General features: G+C 32.3%; 1 protein-coding gene across 1 annotated transcript in view; it reads left to right on the top strand.

Moving 5' to 3' along the window:
• The window catches only part of LOC114328336 (uncharacterized), a 65235-nt gene extending 60699 nt beyond the window's left edge, over positions 1-4536 (top strand). Inside the window, exon 7 of the mRNA XM_050660063.1 lies at positions 3846-4536. Coding sequence (XP_050516020.1) covers positions 3846-4481 — 636 coding nt within the window. The 3' untranslated portion in view covers positions 4482-4536. The remainder of the gene's footprint in view (positions 1-3845) is intronic.
• Positions 4537-15115: the final 10579 nt, after the last annotated feature.

The following is a 15115-nucleotide window of genomic DNA, read 5'->3' as shown; positions in this document are numbered from 1 at the left end:
TTTTTAAATATTACTTAATGTATACAATTTGTTCGTAAATTGACTTCATTTGAGAACAAACAACATCTTAATCTTAACATCAACTCGAGTAACACTTTCTTGTTTATTTTTTTTATTCTTCACCTCCATACTTTGTTCAAATTTTTCTTTGACTACATGTCTTAGTGTTATGTTTTTTAATATCTTCCAAACGAGCATTTGTAAATTAATGTGATTATACCTTACTATAGACCAGGGCGCATCTGTAAAAATATAAGTACATTTGGACGTTGAGAGGGGACTCAATTTTTTTTGCAAAAATTGCTTGAAAATAACTCATATAATACTAATTGAGTTATCCTCCCTCTCAAAAAGGCCCGGAACATTGTTTAAATAATCAAAATGTCAAAAAATTAAGGAAAAATTCGATTTTTTTCTTGGCTTTTTGATTATAACTTTAAAAGTATTCATTTTCGAGAAAAGTTGTACTGACATAAAAGTTGAGTAATTAAATTTCCTACAACACAGAATTGGTTCAAAATTTAAAAAAATAGTCACCCTTGTTTAAAAATAGCAATAATTGCGAAAAAACCATACAAAAACAATTATTCGGATTTTACATTTTTCAACCATTTATGCTAGACTTAGGACCTTCATATTTCACCCAGAAAAACATTATGATACAGTAACACAATACTGTAATTTTCATTAAGATCGGTTCAATAGATTTTGCAAAATAAATTTTGCAATCCAGCTTTCGCAAAAAAAATTCACTTTTTAAAAATGTTACAGGACTGAAAATAAAGCAGATAGCAAGTTGAAATTTTTTCTGCTTATAGAAGTTTACTGTACCTTTTATTTGCAATTTGCAAAATTAAAATCGATTGACTACCACGGCGTCAGGATTTTTTTTTAATAAACATTAATTATTGGTGCTACGCGCAGGACAGCGGATAGTTTGCTCTGATTGGGCATTCCGATGACCTTTGATAATAATTGATACATTTTAATTTTTATTACGTTTCGGTGTAAATAAATAAATTTGTTTATTGCAAAATAAAAACACATACTCTATCCTTTGAAATAACACTTTTTTTAGCAAAAACTTTCTTTTTTCATATATTTTTACTTAGAGAATAAAAGTTTAATATTTTTAAACATATGCAATTGTTTAAACAATTTTTCACAAACAATAATAAAATTAGTTTGATTTTTGTGGAATTAAAATATTAAAATACAACAAAATATAAAGTAAGAAAATAATATATTAGATAAAGATTGGAAGAAATTTTGGTGAAAATCAACTTGTGTGAATCGAACACCGCTGTCCTGCGCCTAGCATCAAAAATTTATGTTTATTTAACAAATTTCCTGGCGCCGTGGTAATTAATCGATTTTAATTTTGCAAATTGAAAATGAAAGGCACAGTACACTTCTATAATAAAAAAAAAATTCAACTTGCTATCTGCTTTATTTTCAGTCATGCAACTTTTTAAAAAAATGATTTTTTTTGCGAAAGCTGGATTGCAAAATTTATTTTGCAAAATCTGTTAAACCGATCTTAATAAAATTTACAGTCTTGTTTTAATATATCATAAAGTTTTTCTGGGTAAAATATGAAGGTCTTAAGTGTAGCATAAATTGTTGAAAAACGTAAAATGCAAATACTTGTTTTGGTTTTTTTCGCAATTATTGCCTTTTGACAACACGGGTGACTATTTTTTAAATTTTTAACCAATTATATATTGTAGAAAATTTATTTACGCAACTTCTATGTCAGTCCAACTTTTCTCAGAAATGAATAGTTTTAAAGTTATAATCAAAAAACCAATAAAAAATCGAATTTTTCCTTTATATTTTGACATTTTGATTATTTAAACAATGTTCCGGACCATTTTGAGTGGGAGGATAACTTAAATATTGTTATTTGAGTTATTTTCAAGCAATTTCTGCAAAAAAATTTGAGTTACCGCTCAGCGTCTATCTCAAAACAGATGCGCCCTGGACTACTATTAGTATATTAGAAGATATAGCTGTTTAAATAAAAATAGTCAGTTTTCAAAAATCGCTTTTTTTGTTATTTTTGTAAAGTGACATTACTTTTGCTGATAATCTCAAATTGCCTAAAAATTAGGCGAAGATAGTTCTATATGTATACAACAATCTCTACTTATTGGTTTTCTTGACCTAAGCCTTTAACATATTAATGATTTTTCTCATTTGTTTAATGATTCCCGAATATTATAATTGAACAAATTATATTAACTAGATAACAAAACCTAAATTTTAAGCGTTTGAGCAATCCTTTAGGTGGCCTACAAGAAATCTTTTAGATGGTTAAACTCATGTTTATTAGCATAGGATTTTAGAGTAATATTTGTGGTAGGGGAGCCCAAGCGTTGATTATTGCAGTTACTCGAGCGCGTCAGATTATCACATGGGGAGAAACCTTGTACCCTGTAAATGTACCTCTGCCGTATATTGGCTCTTAATACAGGGGAGTTCGTTAAGGGGAAGCCGAAAAATATCTATCCTTAGAAAAACTCGAAATCGTTAGATTAAGCGTAAGTTAATTAAGTACATAGGGGAAGGGAGGGCAAGATGGAAGGCTTAACTTTATAATGTGTAAAAAAATAAAACAACGTAATACAAAACTTTCATTTTAATCATTCTTGAAAGAGACCTTATACAGTTACAAAAGTCAGCCATTAAATATTATTAATAATAAGTAGAATTTTTTTTATGAGTAATTAAAAAATAATGTCAAAAATTCCATCTTGCCCTTACCCTGAGGGCAGGATGGAAAGCTTGTTCGGGCAAGATGGAATGTAGAGGAAAGCACTACATTTTAGAGTTTACACACAAAAAACTGCCATCTTCTGTGTCGGTACACAATTCATGTGCCCAACCATTACATACAGGACATTGTACCCAGTGCTCTGTGGGCGGTTCCACATAACGTTCATCACATACACAGAACACATCATTTTGTGAAGACCGTTTTAAATGTTGTACAATATTTTTAACTTTTTCTATTTTTGTCCCTTTTCCTTTACCTTTTCTTTTATTCTCGCAGGTTCCTATTTCCTTGGTATTATTTTTGCCTAACTATTATCTTCCAACTTGCCCTAAGCAATTTGCAATTTTCCATCTTGCCCATATGCCCCTTTCCAATAATAATATCAATATTTTAAAAATGCTTTAATATTTCTCTTATTTAAATATCAATTCAGATAACCTGTACCTAATAGATACTTTGAATAAATGCATAATAATAATATTATACACCTTGTTTAAATAATCGTATCACAAAAATTCAATAATTGTGTAATATTTAACTGCGAAAATAAGAAGGAAGCGTGTACACTCATTAGCTGACCTGAACTGATTCAGCCGTCGTTTGTAAATGGAAGAGGTTCGTCTGCATCTGTGTGAATGTGCATCCAGGCGCTTCATTGCGCAGTTCGGGTTTTATAGGTAATTTCCATCTTGCCCTACCCTTCCATCTTACCCTCCTTTCCCCTACATGCAAAAATTTCAAAAATCTGACGATTTGAGCGGGGCGTAAGGAAATGGGTGAGTCACAAAATTTCACAAGATTGCCATTTTTTTATTGCAGATTTGGATTCTTTACGTAAAAATAAGTAACTCTTATTCGAGACATTTTTTCGAATTATGGATAGATTGCGCTATAATCGGAAAAAACTATTGTTGGAAATGAAAAACTAAATTAAAAAATGGAAAGTCCCCACTAAAATGGAAAACTTTACTTAACTTTTTTTGGTTTTAGCATACTTTCCTCTCCTACTATTTTAACATTTGTTTCTAAATATAGTAGTCTAATAATTTATTTTTTTTTGTTACAGAAACCGAAGTGTTGTTGCCCAAGCAACAAAATCTACTACGAAAACGTCAACACTGCAGAGCTCAAAGAATCATCTATTTTGAAGCCATCATTTTTATCCTGCGGAGAATTCACAATAAAATCAAACGACATAGGAAACTCTAGATTTGCCCTCCAGAAAGGAAACAATACGTTGAAAAACTTCGTAAAAGCTGTATTAAAAGTAGAGCACATGACTCTATCGACTAATTTAACCGGATTTTTAACATTGGGAAAAGAAGATGAAGAAAACAATATTCATTATTGGGAGAGAAAGTGGTGCTCTCTTAATGGAAATACGTTCCTTATATACAACTACCCTCAAGATGAAGAATTCGATAAACCTCCGACAGCTAAAGTAAATCTGGAATATTGCATCATGCCATTACTAAAGAATCCCGAAGACTGTGCTAGGAAGAAGACTTTCGTGTTCAGAACTGGAAGGCCAAGTACGCTTAATGACAGTAATACTGAGAAAATTAGAACGAAAGAAAATTTTGTGGCGGATAAACACTACCTATCGGCGGACAACAAAGAAGATTTTGACCGTTGGACCACCACCTTAGATCTTGCTCTAGAGCAACTAGCCTTATGGAACAGACTTATTTTCAAACAGTGATATTTTATAAATATGATTTTGTAAATAGTTTTGGAATAAATTAATTTTAAGTTTACTTATAGTACTTTTATTGTATGACCTTTCTTCAACATTTAATTTCAGTATGTATTTATAAATCAGCGGAACGATTTTAGTAACCAGGTAAATAGGGAGAAGTGTACTTTTGAAGTGTGTAAATTAAATAAATCCTAGCTGAGCGGTTTCGGCTTATAAAGCCATCTACAGAGCTATGGTTAAAAATATCAAAATACCACTATGAAGAGAGATGGATCCCATGTATGATATCAACTACTTGTATTTTTTTAGGCAGTTTTTTAATTGATGGAAAAAATTGGAAAAAACCTTGTCTGATTGTTGTAAAATGCTCAACCTAGCTATTGTTTTAAGGTCGGAAAAGTTAAAAACATCTATTACAAGCACAAAGTACTTTCACACGAAAAATTACATTACATAAAACTAATATTTGGTCATGGTAAGGTCACGAAACCTTACCATTCTTGACCTTACCATGATCAAATATTCGTTTTATGTAAATGTAATTTTTCGTGTGAAAGTCCTTTGTGCTTTTAATATATGTTTTTAGTTTTTCCAATCTTAAAACAATAGCTAGGTTGAACATTTTTCAACAATCAGACAAGGTTTTTTTTCCAATTTTTTCCATCAAGTAAAAAACTGCATAAAAAATTAGAAGTATTCTTATATCATACATGGGATCCATCCCTCTTCATAGTGGTATTTTGAACCTTTTGACCACAGCTCTAAAGATGGCTTTATAAGCCGAAAGCGCTCATCTAGGAAGTATTTAATTTACACACTTAAAAAGTACACTTCTCCCTATTTACCTGTATTCATGTGTGTACAAAACTATTTCAGTCTTTACATTTGGACCGCGTTATGTAATAGCGGATTAAGCGCCAAAATGTAGTTTTGAGATAAATCGGTTTAAAGATTTTAAATTTGTTTTTGGTACTATTTCTAAAATATAGTACTGACATGTTTCATATTTAATATATTAATGCAAATGTAAATAGGCTTTTACATGTGTTTAAAATTTTTTAAAAATAATTTATATTTTAAAAGTTATTCGATCAAACGTCGCTTAATTCGTTAATGATTTTTTAAGATATGCATGAGTTAAGATCCGAATACCGGATTAAAAGACATATTTGGCGCTTAATCTGATGTTACCTGACAAAGGATGTCTTTCAATTTGATATCTTAAACGTTAGTAAATATGTTATGTTTTGTAATAAAGAATTAACCGACTATTCGTGGCGCTTGATTCGTTATTACACTTACAAAGATGCGGATTTTTGTTTATGACAATGGATTATGTACCATTATTGGCGTTTAGTTCGATATTACAAATCCTAGTTTGAGATTTTTCTTAATAAAATAAAAAATGTCGCTTAATACAGGCATTTAAAAACAGCTTTTTTTTAAATTTTTTTACAAAAAACATATTTTTATACATAGATTTGCACCCTAGCTGCAAGATGGCACTATTATCTCGATTTTGGACTTTTGGCGGTTAATCCGTTATTACATAACGCGGTCCATTTGATTTTAGTAAAGTTCAAGGTCTTAATTGGGTTTTATACATACTACAAAGACCGCTACTACGAGTAGTAAGAGCATATTATAATATATTATATTCTTTTTCATGTGCCTCATCCTTTAAGGACATTGGCGATCATCATGGCCCATTTTACTCTGTCTGCAGCGGCTCTGAAGAGATTTGTTGTTTTTTTCACTTACCTGCTTTCAATTTCTCAACTAGGACTTATGTCGTCTCCTCGATCCCCTCTTTACCCCTACTTTTATTTGTACAACCAATCGCATCAACTCATATTTTTCATTTCTTTGTATGTAATAAAAATAAAAATGTATACCATTTTTATTCAGTTGCAATGTGAAGGCAAAACAATCTTATTTTTCACTTAGAATACGGAGCGCAGTCCAGCACTTTGAACCGACGATTTTGGACTCTTATTGGAGTCATCTTCGGAAAGGCGTAGGCCCGCTGCTCCATACTCGAAGTGACCAACCATGAAAGCTTATCCCCACATTGCAACTGACGTGTATGGATTAGGTGACTAGCGTCATCTGGCAATTGAAAGGTAAAGTTTTCAATCCTAATAGCAACATTAATAATATTGAAAAATATTAAAAATATTACTAAAATATTTTTAAATTGAAAACCTATTGGTCCATTTCCCTGGTGACACCTCCAAGGCTTCTACAATATGCAAGCCAGATGGATGCTGCAGTGAAGACAAAAGGGAAGGAATTCTACACTATGCAATTCACAACCCCCGTCTGGTCTGCAGCTTGGTAAAGTTCCAACGGAAAATGGACCTAGTTACTCTATAGGAGTAATACTAATATAAAATAAAAATAAAAATGTATACCATTTTTATTCAGTTGCAATGAGAAGGCAAAACAATAATATTTTTCACTTAAAATACGGAGCGCACTCCAGCACTCTGAACCGACGATTTTCGACTCTGCTTTCTGCTTTCTTCTATATTCGTCGTCTCCGTGCTTATAAATTGTTAGAGCCGGAGATTCAGGATATGCAACCAGAAAGCAGTTTCTTTTAACAAAAGTCTTAGATTTAAAATATTATTTATTATTTTATTTTAATTCTTTTAATTGTTTTATTGTAAACTTTGCATCTGAGAATTTTCGTCTTCCGCGTTTTACTTCCAAAGGTGAAATTAGTGCATTCGCGGTCATTTCCTTTAAATAAGGCAGTCTGTTGATGTTTGGTTCAGAGTTGTGACTGCTCAGCTCCATTTATAACGCCTGAGTGGCAGAAATAGCTATCTGGAGATGGTGGTCCAACCCTGAATCAAATAGAAAAAAAAAATTGCATTGTTCATCTTTGCTGCATACTGCGTACTTGAAACTGTCTTTCGGCCCTTTTCCTAGACGAAAAGAAAGTAGATACGTGACCGTTGCCCTTTCTGCTGTCTTCTATATTCGTCGTCTCTGTGCTTATAAATTGCTAAAGCCGGAGATTCAGATTAAAATATTGTTTATTATTTTATTTCAATTATTTTAATTGTTTTATTGTAGTAAACTTTGTATCTGAGACTTTTCGTCTTCCTCGTTTTACGTGAGATGTCGCTGATTTACGTCGCATAGATGGAATTATTGCATTTGCGGTAATTTCCCTTAAATAAGGCAGTCTGTTGATGTTTGGTTCAGAGTCAGAGTTGTGACTGCATAGCTCCATTGATAACGTCTGAGAGACAGAAATAGCTATCTGGAGATAGTGGTCCAACTCTAAATCAAATAAAAACAAAAACTTCATTTCTTAGTATGTGTCCAAATTAGCTCGATCATTTTTCTTTCCTTCGTAGTGTTGAGTATTTTCTGTTCATCTTTATTAACGTTTCCATGTTTGTTACATGCTGTGTCAAAGCTGGTAAATCTTTTTTCAGTTGCGTTCGTAATTGTCCAGGCTTCAACTCCATATAAAATGACAAAGAATACGTAACATCTTAATATTCTACTTCTAATTTCTATTCCCATTTTTTTATTGCATACGTAATACTTTTCATCTTATTGAAAGCACTTTCAATGGCCATCTAAATTCGTCGTTTTATTTCAAGGCTGATGTCCCATTGTTCATTTAGCTCACATCCCAAGTAATTGTATCTGCGTACTTTCTCTAAAGCTTTTCTTTTAACGTAAATTGTTTCGTTTTCAATCTTGTTCTACTGACAATCATGATTTTTGTTTTTCTTTGTGTTTAAAGCCATTCCATCTCTCACAGTAATGCGTAGTGCGATCAACTAAAATTTGCAGCTCTTCTGTGCTGTCCGCAGGGAATATCGTCTGCATAGCTGAGATCATTCACGAGTCTTCCGTTACCTAATTAGTATGCCTTCATGGATAGTGCCCTTATAGTGCCTTTGTAAACATCTCTTCTGAGCACGTATTAAAACTAGAGGGGATAGTACACACATTTGCCTTACTCCTCTTCTTACTGGAATCTCTTTAGATTTTTGTCGCTCTACTCGGGTTATGGCTTTCTGAAATAGGTTTAAATTTGTAATGATCCATATGTCCTGATCATGTATTTTTGTTAGTGACCTTATACCTGTTGACTTGTGGCCAGGGCTCTCGTAAGGGCTATTGGCGCCTGTGTGCAAAAAAGGATTTTGGCGCCCCTTAAGGCATTTTGGATTATGTATTATTATTTAATGAAGTTATACTTCTTTAGTTGAGATTGGGAAAATGTTGAGAGTGAATTTTTATAATAACAACAGTACCTATGAAGTACGCGTATTAGGGGTCGACAAGACAAGAATTCTTGTCTTGACAACAACTTCTTGTCTTGTCTTGAGAAAAAATCAAGAAATTTTAAAAAATCTTGTCTTGACGTTTTCTTGACATCTTATTTCTTGTCTTGACTCAAGAAAATTCAAGATCTTGAAATTTCTTGATTACCCGATCCGGTGATTCCCCGGCCAATTTTCTTATTGCGTTGCGTGCTAACACGGCCTCCACTGCCACTGTGGGAGTCCCCGATCTGCATTTGTTTCCTTGACGAACGCCAAATTTGATTTGTAGTTGCATGCTTAAAATAAGCATTTTGTATGTTTCGCACATATTCTTAACTTAGCTGTCCAGGATTTCATAAAAATAATTGAACCAAGTCATAACAGTGTAGACATCGAAAATGATTTTGATTACTTGGAGGATAAGATCCAAGTAAAAAATGATATATATGATACTGCTTTGGATTTCAACTGTAAGTCAAATTAAACATATTGTCAAAAAATATATAGATATAAAGATTAACAGAATGGCGTAGAAAGCTTGAGGAGGTCGAGGCCCTCTAAGGGCTGTAGCACCAAGATGATGATGATGTCAAAACATATATCAAAAACTCAGTGCAAATGCAACTTAAACTTGTGCTTGCGAGGCCATAAATTGTAAGATGAGTAAATGACTAGGCCAAAATTAGATGTGCCTACAAAGTGGCATTCAACTTTCGAGATGCCAACATGTTGTTGTTGTTTAAGTGTAAAGAACAACTATATTTTGCGACAACATCAAAGATCTAAATAATTGCAAAATATTAGATTCAGATGAAGAATGGGTTCTGATCAGTAAATTTTGTCAGTATCTGAGAAGCTTTAAAACACTTTCTTCAATAGTCGAAGGGGGAAAATATTGCACACTCCCATGGTGGTAATTGGAGTAAACTTACTTTTAGATAAACTGGAAATATTGGGCTCATTAACTTGATAATAAAATTGATAGAGACGTTAGTTACTGTATTCAAGCTGCGAGAGATAAAATACTGAAAGACTATAATAAAACTAATTGTATATTATACTGTATAATTCCTATTTTGGATCCTCGGCACAAAGTAGAAGCATTTTCCTCTTCATATTAGGGAAAGCTTCTATACAATCACCAGTACAATCAGATCTTCCATACACTCAGTACAAAAATTTGAAGAAATAGTTAAAGCTAACCACTGTATTAAGTAGATAAATCCCAGAATGATTTACAGAATCCAATACCAGAGCCAGCACTTAGTCTGAAAAAAGAAGATAACGAACTTGATTTAGATATTATTTAGAAAGCTTTTTTTTGTTTTATGGCATAGACTTGGGTGTCAATTAGCCAGTCACAACTTTTTTGTTTTCTATTCATACATAAAGAAGGCAATGAGGTCCTTAGAGTTCCATAGCAAACTCTTCCACAGCTCTCTACTCAGTTTAAAAGCTTCAGCTGGCCGCTATGGACTGTCCAAGTTGCTCACCACATTTTTACATTATACATCTTCTTCTTCTTCTTCTTTTTCCATATGTACATAATATACCAAATTATCAGGATTAATAAGTTTAGAGGTTAATTTTAGTTTCACAGATAAATTTCATTAAACAATCATATGTTCTTGCTGTTCAGAGACAATAGATAGGATACATTGAAAGGTGGAAAAACATTATATTTTATTAAATCTTGGATTAAATTATATGTGCATGGAATATATTTTGCGCACTCAAAGAAAGTATGATTTGTCACCAACCTTCTGACATTCTGTACAAAGATTTGAATCAAAAACTTTAATTCTTGTTAGATGTAGAGGGAAACATGCATGTCCAAACTTCATTCTAATTAATGTTGTTATATATCTTCGAGGTACTACATAATTTTTAAACCAATATATATTTGGAACAGAAGGTTAAATCAGTGAATACTGAGATTTGGATTGTTTACAAAAATCTCGCCATGATTGACTCCGCTCATTTTTAACTCGATGCTTAATAGTGTTAACTAAATCAGATATGCAAAACTTACGATTATTTGAAGTACCATACTCAATAGCTTTTTTAGCCAAACTATCAACACATTCATTATGCGTTAGTCTTATATGAGCCCATAAAAAGTTCACTCTTCTTTTATTTTTATGAATTTCAAAAAGGATTTTCTTAATTAGTAGGATATAAATATTGGAATTGTTATTGGAAAAATCTATAGTTTGAATAGCAAGAAGAACAGAGAGTGAATGGGAAATAATTGTTGCAGATATATCTTCTGATTCTCTAAAATATTGAAGGGCCTCATAAATTGCTATGGCTTCAGCACTGAAGATAGAAAAATCATGGCCTAACTTAAACATTTTTTCTGTTTTAGTAGCAGGTATGTAAAAGGCACATCCAGTGCCAACTAACGTCTTAGATGAATCTGTATATATATATATTTACAGAATCTGGCCAATTCTCTAAGAATGTTCTTAAGATGTTAGAGCTAATATCACTGTTTTCATGGTAACCTGGTTTTACTAATTTACTGTATGTAAAAAAGAATGAAAATCTTCAAGTCCAAAGCTATCAATCACGTTATAATCACAGTCAAAATTTGACAGATCTCGAAAAGCCTCGCAAAGTGGAGGCGAGTTCTTTAGCTTCCAGTATTTATTAGTTAAATTCGCTACATTCAGCTTGTTAACATTTTGGTAAAGACCGATATTTAGGTAACGAATTTTCGTTAAAAATTTCTGGCTGAGATATTTCCTTCTATAATTGAGTGGAATTTCTAAAGCTTCTACATGTAAAGCTTTATTTTGGAGTTGATTTCATAGCTCCCAAACAGATACGGAGTCCTAAGTTCTGTACAACGTCTACTTTGTTTAAAATATGTTTAGAAGCTGAGCCATATAGAATACATCCATAATCAATTATAGAAAGCTGATAATGATAACTTACAATATTTGAAGTATGAAATTGTAAAATACATAACTGGGCCTATACTAAATTTACAATCAAGATGCAGTAGAAATAAACAAACCAAGACACGTCTACAGTGTTCTATACTATGGAGTGGAATCATGGACGTTAAATGTAGAGACAATGAGACGACTTAACGCCTTTGAAATGTGGACCTATAGAAAAATTATGAGGGTTTCCTGGGTAGATAGAGTTACAAACAATGAAGTACTGAGAAGAATAGGTAAAGAAAAGGAAGTTGAACTTACAATTAAAGAAAAGAAGCTACAGTATCTCGGACATGTGATGCGGGGCGAGAAGTATGGCATCCTACGACTCATAATGCAGGGAAAGATAAATGGCAGAAGAAGCATCGGAAGAAGACGAATTTCATGGTTGAAGAACCTGAGAGAGTGGTTTGGATGCAGCTCGAAACAACTATTTAGAGCTACTGCCTCAAAAATTAAAATAGCTATGATGATTGCCAACCTCCGTAGCGGAGATGGCACCTGAATAAGAAGAAGAAGAAGACACGTTAAATGCTACTAGGAGCACTCCCGAATTATAATTTACAATGTATATACATTTTAAATCCAAAATCATGATTCTCAAAGTTTATACATTGTAAATTATGATTCGATATTGCTCCTAGTAGCATTTATCGTGACTTGTTTCTTTATTTCTACTACATCTTGAATGTAAATTTAGTATAGGTCAGAAGATTATGAGAATATACTAGATTGGGAGAAGACACGAAAATATCTATCCGTCATTATCGAAAATGGCCAGGGATTTTCTGGAAACGCCAGCAACATAATAATATGTACCTGCGGATAGACTATTTTCAAGCGCAGCTTTAACAAGAACAAAGCCAAGAAATCGGCTGGGCGTTGACTCCATGAGAAGTGTTATCTGCCTTAATTCATGACTTATCAATTCTGATTTCAAAAAGGTGCTAAATTTTTTATTTAAAATAAAATCTAGTTTGCAATTTTATTTTCAACAGGATCATTAAATATTATTTTTAATTTACATTTTTGTAAATCGATTTAGCAAAAAAAGTGTTCAATAAATTAAAATATGTTATGTTATGTCAAAATAATGTTATCTTTTTCACAAATAAATACGATTTAAAGTTTTCATTATTAGTCAAGGTATTTTAAGATTTCTTGTTTTCTTGACAAGAAATCTTGGTATTGACATAAAATTTCTTGTCTTGTCTTGAAATCTAAAATTACTTCTTGTCTTGATCTTGTCTTGAAATCAAGACAAGATCAAGACAAGATCTTGAAATTTTCAAGAAGTTGGCGACCCCTAACGCGCATACAGACAAGATTAAGAAAAACGACAGTTTGAAGTTAGAACTTTGCATTTGTTTGCTGACAATATTTTACATAAAATAAAACGTCATGCCGAATAATAATTCCACAAATAAATTGAAAATTTTGTACATACGTTAAGAGGGAACTCTTCTACTTCTTTTTTTTGTCAAATAATTTAATTTAATAAAATTTTTTTGGACACCCTGTATAAATAATTATGTAAATGTTTTTATTACTGAATAGAGAATTGAAGAACCTTTCAAATGAGCTAGCACACGACCCCTATTCTCATTTAAAAAAATTATCGATTACGTCATCACGTCCAGATGGATGACGTCACTAGTATATCATATATGCCACAATATCATAACTTAAAAATAAAAATCGACCTCTTTCGGGATTCTTCCTTAAAGTCGCCGGTTTACGAAATAACGAATTTATTCCTTTTATTTGCACCATACTGTCCGTGGAGAATAGTGTCGCGCACGCTTGATTAGCAATTAAAAAACAAAGAAGTTTTGAATATTGTATTGCAAAAAACTCTTAAGGATTTCATCAATCGATGTTTAAAGAATATCTACCTACCTTGGCAACATTCAAATTTTCAGTTTTTCACATAGTTTTTGAGGACTAAAAATGGCCGATTTCGCAATTTTTCAATTTTTATGCGCTTATATGTCAAAAACTATCATTTTTAGAGAAAAGTCACTCAAGACCTTTTCTGTTTGGAATGATCCAAAAAACCTAAAAAAACTTTTTTCCATGCAAAAAAAATAATTTTAGGAAAAAAACAAAAAAAAAACGTTTAAAAAATTTTTGACCACCTTTTGGTCCTGACAACATGCAAATTTGTTAAAAGGAGTCCTTTTTGAGTAAGATTGTGCAAAAAATACGAATTAGAATATTTTCCCTAGCGGATGCGCAGTGGCTTTCTGGACTAAAATTCAGCTTGTTGGGTGATTAGAATATGAAACAGCTCTCAATCGCCTGTAAGGATCATTCGTTCGAGGATCTTATATAGGTGGGCCAACAGCGATGTTAGTCTCTAGTAATCGGAGAGATAGAAGCGGATTCTGCTCGTGATAAGTAATATGGACAAACTATATGGGGATATGTTGAGTCAGTTGTGTACATGACTTTCAGCGGTTTTTATTATGGTTACTAAGAGTGTACTATATAAGAGCATGGTTAAGCTGTCGCTAGACATTTCTAGGCTTACTGATGCTTCTAGGTTTGATCTAGTTAAATCACTCTCTACGATGAGGGACTCTCTACGGTGACTTCCTTGTCCCCCCACCAAACATGTTAATTTGTTTATTTATATTTTTATCATTTTGTAATAACGGCAAATGTGAAAGACAAACAAGTACAGAAAATTATATTACAACTGAATGTTTTTGGGTGTTGCTGTATTTAGCTAAACAGCAATACAAATAAAATTATAATAAACATATTAAAGCGTAAATACAGGTTCTTCAGCTTTTTAGTTAAATAATAATGTACAAGTTTTTGTGTAAACTACTAATCGTAAAGGTCGCATAAACTATAGTTTTATTGTAGTTTAAAAAAGCAATAATACAGTCAGGGATTCCAGATTTCATTTGGCACAAGCACATCTAGATATATATTCTATTCGTTTTATGACCGAGTTCCACCAGTTATGCCAACCTAAGTAATAAAATTCCGAATTGATAGAGATATCCGTTTAAAAGCCACGAAACATTAGTACCATACTGCCAAAGACCCATAAAAAAGCCGACCATATAATACGATAGCATATTATTAATAAATGTACAACGTTCGATTTTTAATCTACTTAAAGTTGGCTGTGACTTAATAAAACCTCGATGTTATTTTTATATTGGTCGTTGATGTCCGATTGAAATAGCAAGAATGAACAGCGAGTCATCTTGGTCGGCGCTTGTCAACAAGCATCATGGGAGTGAATATTAAAGTACGTGGTAGTGGTATGGGGGGTGAACGGTGACAAAATAAGCATTCTTATTGTTTTTTCCGTAAAATTTTAATTTCAATTTAAAATTCACTTAAAAATTTTTGATAATAATCTCTTTCTCTA

The sequence above is a fragment of the Diabrotica virgifera genome, chromosome 1 (genome assembly GCF_917563875.1).
Source record: "Diabrotica virgifera virgifera chromosome 1, PGI_DIABVI_V3a".
Taxonomy (NCBI): domain Eukaryota; kingdom Metazoa; phylum Arthropoda; class Insecta; order Coleoptera; family Chrysomelidae; genus Diabrotica; species Diabrotica virgifera.
Note: the sequence above shows the minus strand (reverse complement) of the source record. Positions and strands in the feature narration are given on the sequence as shown.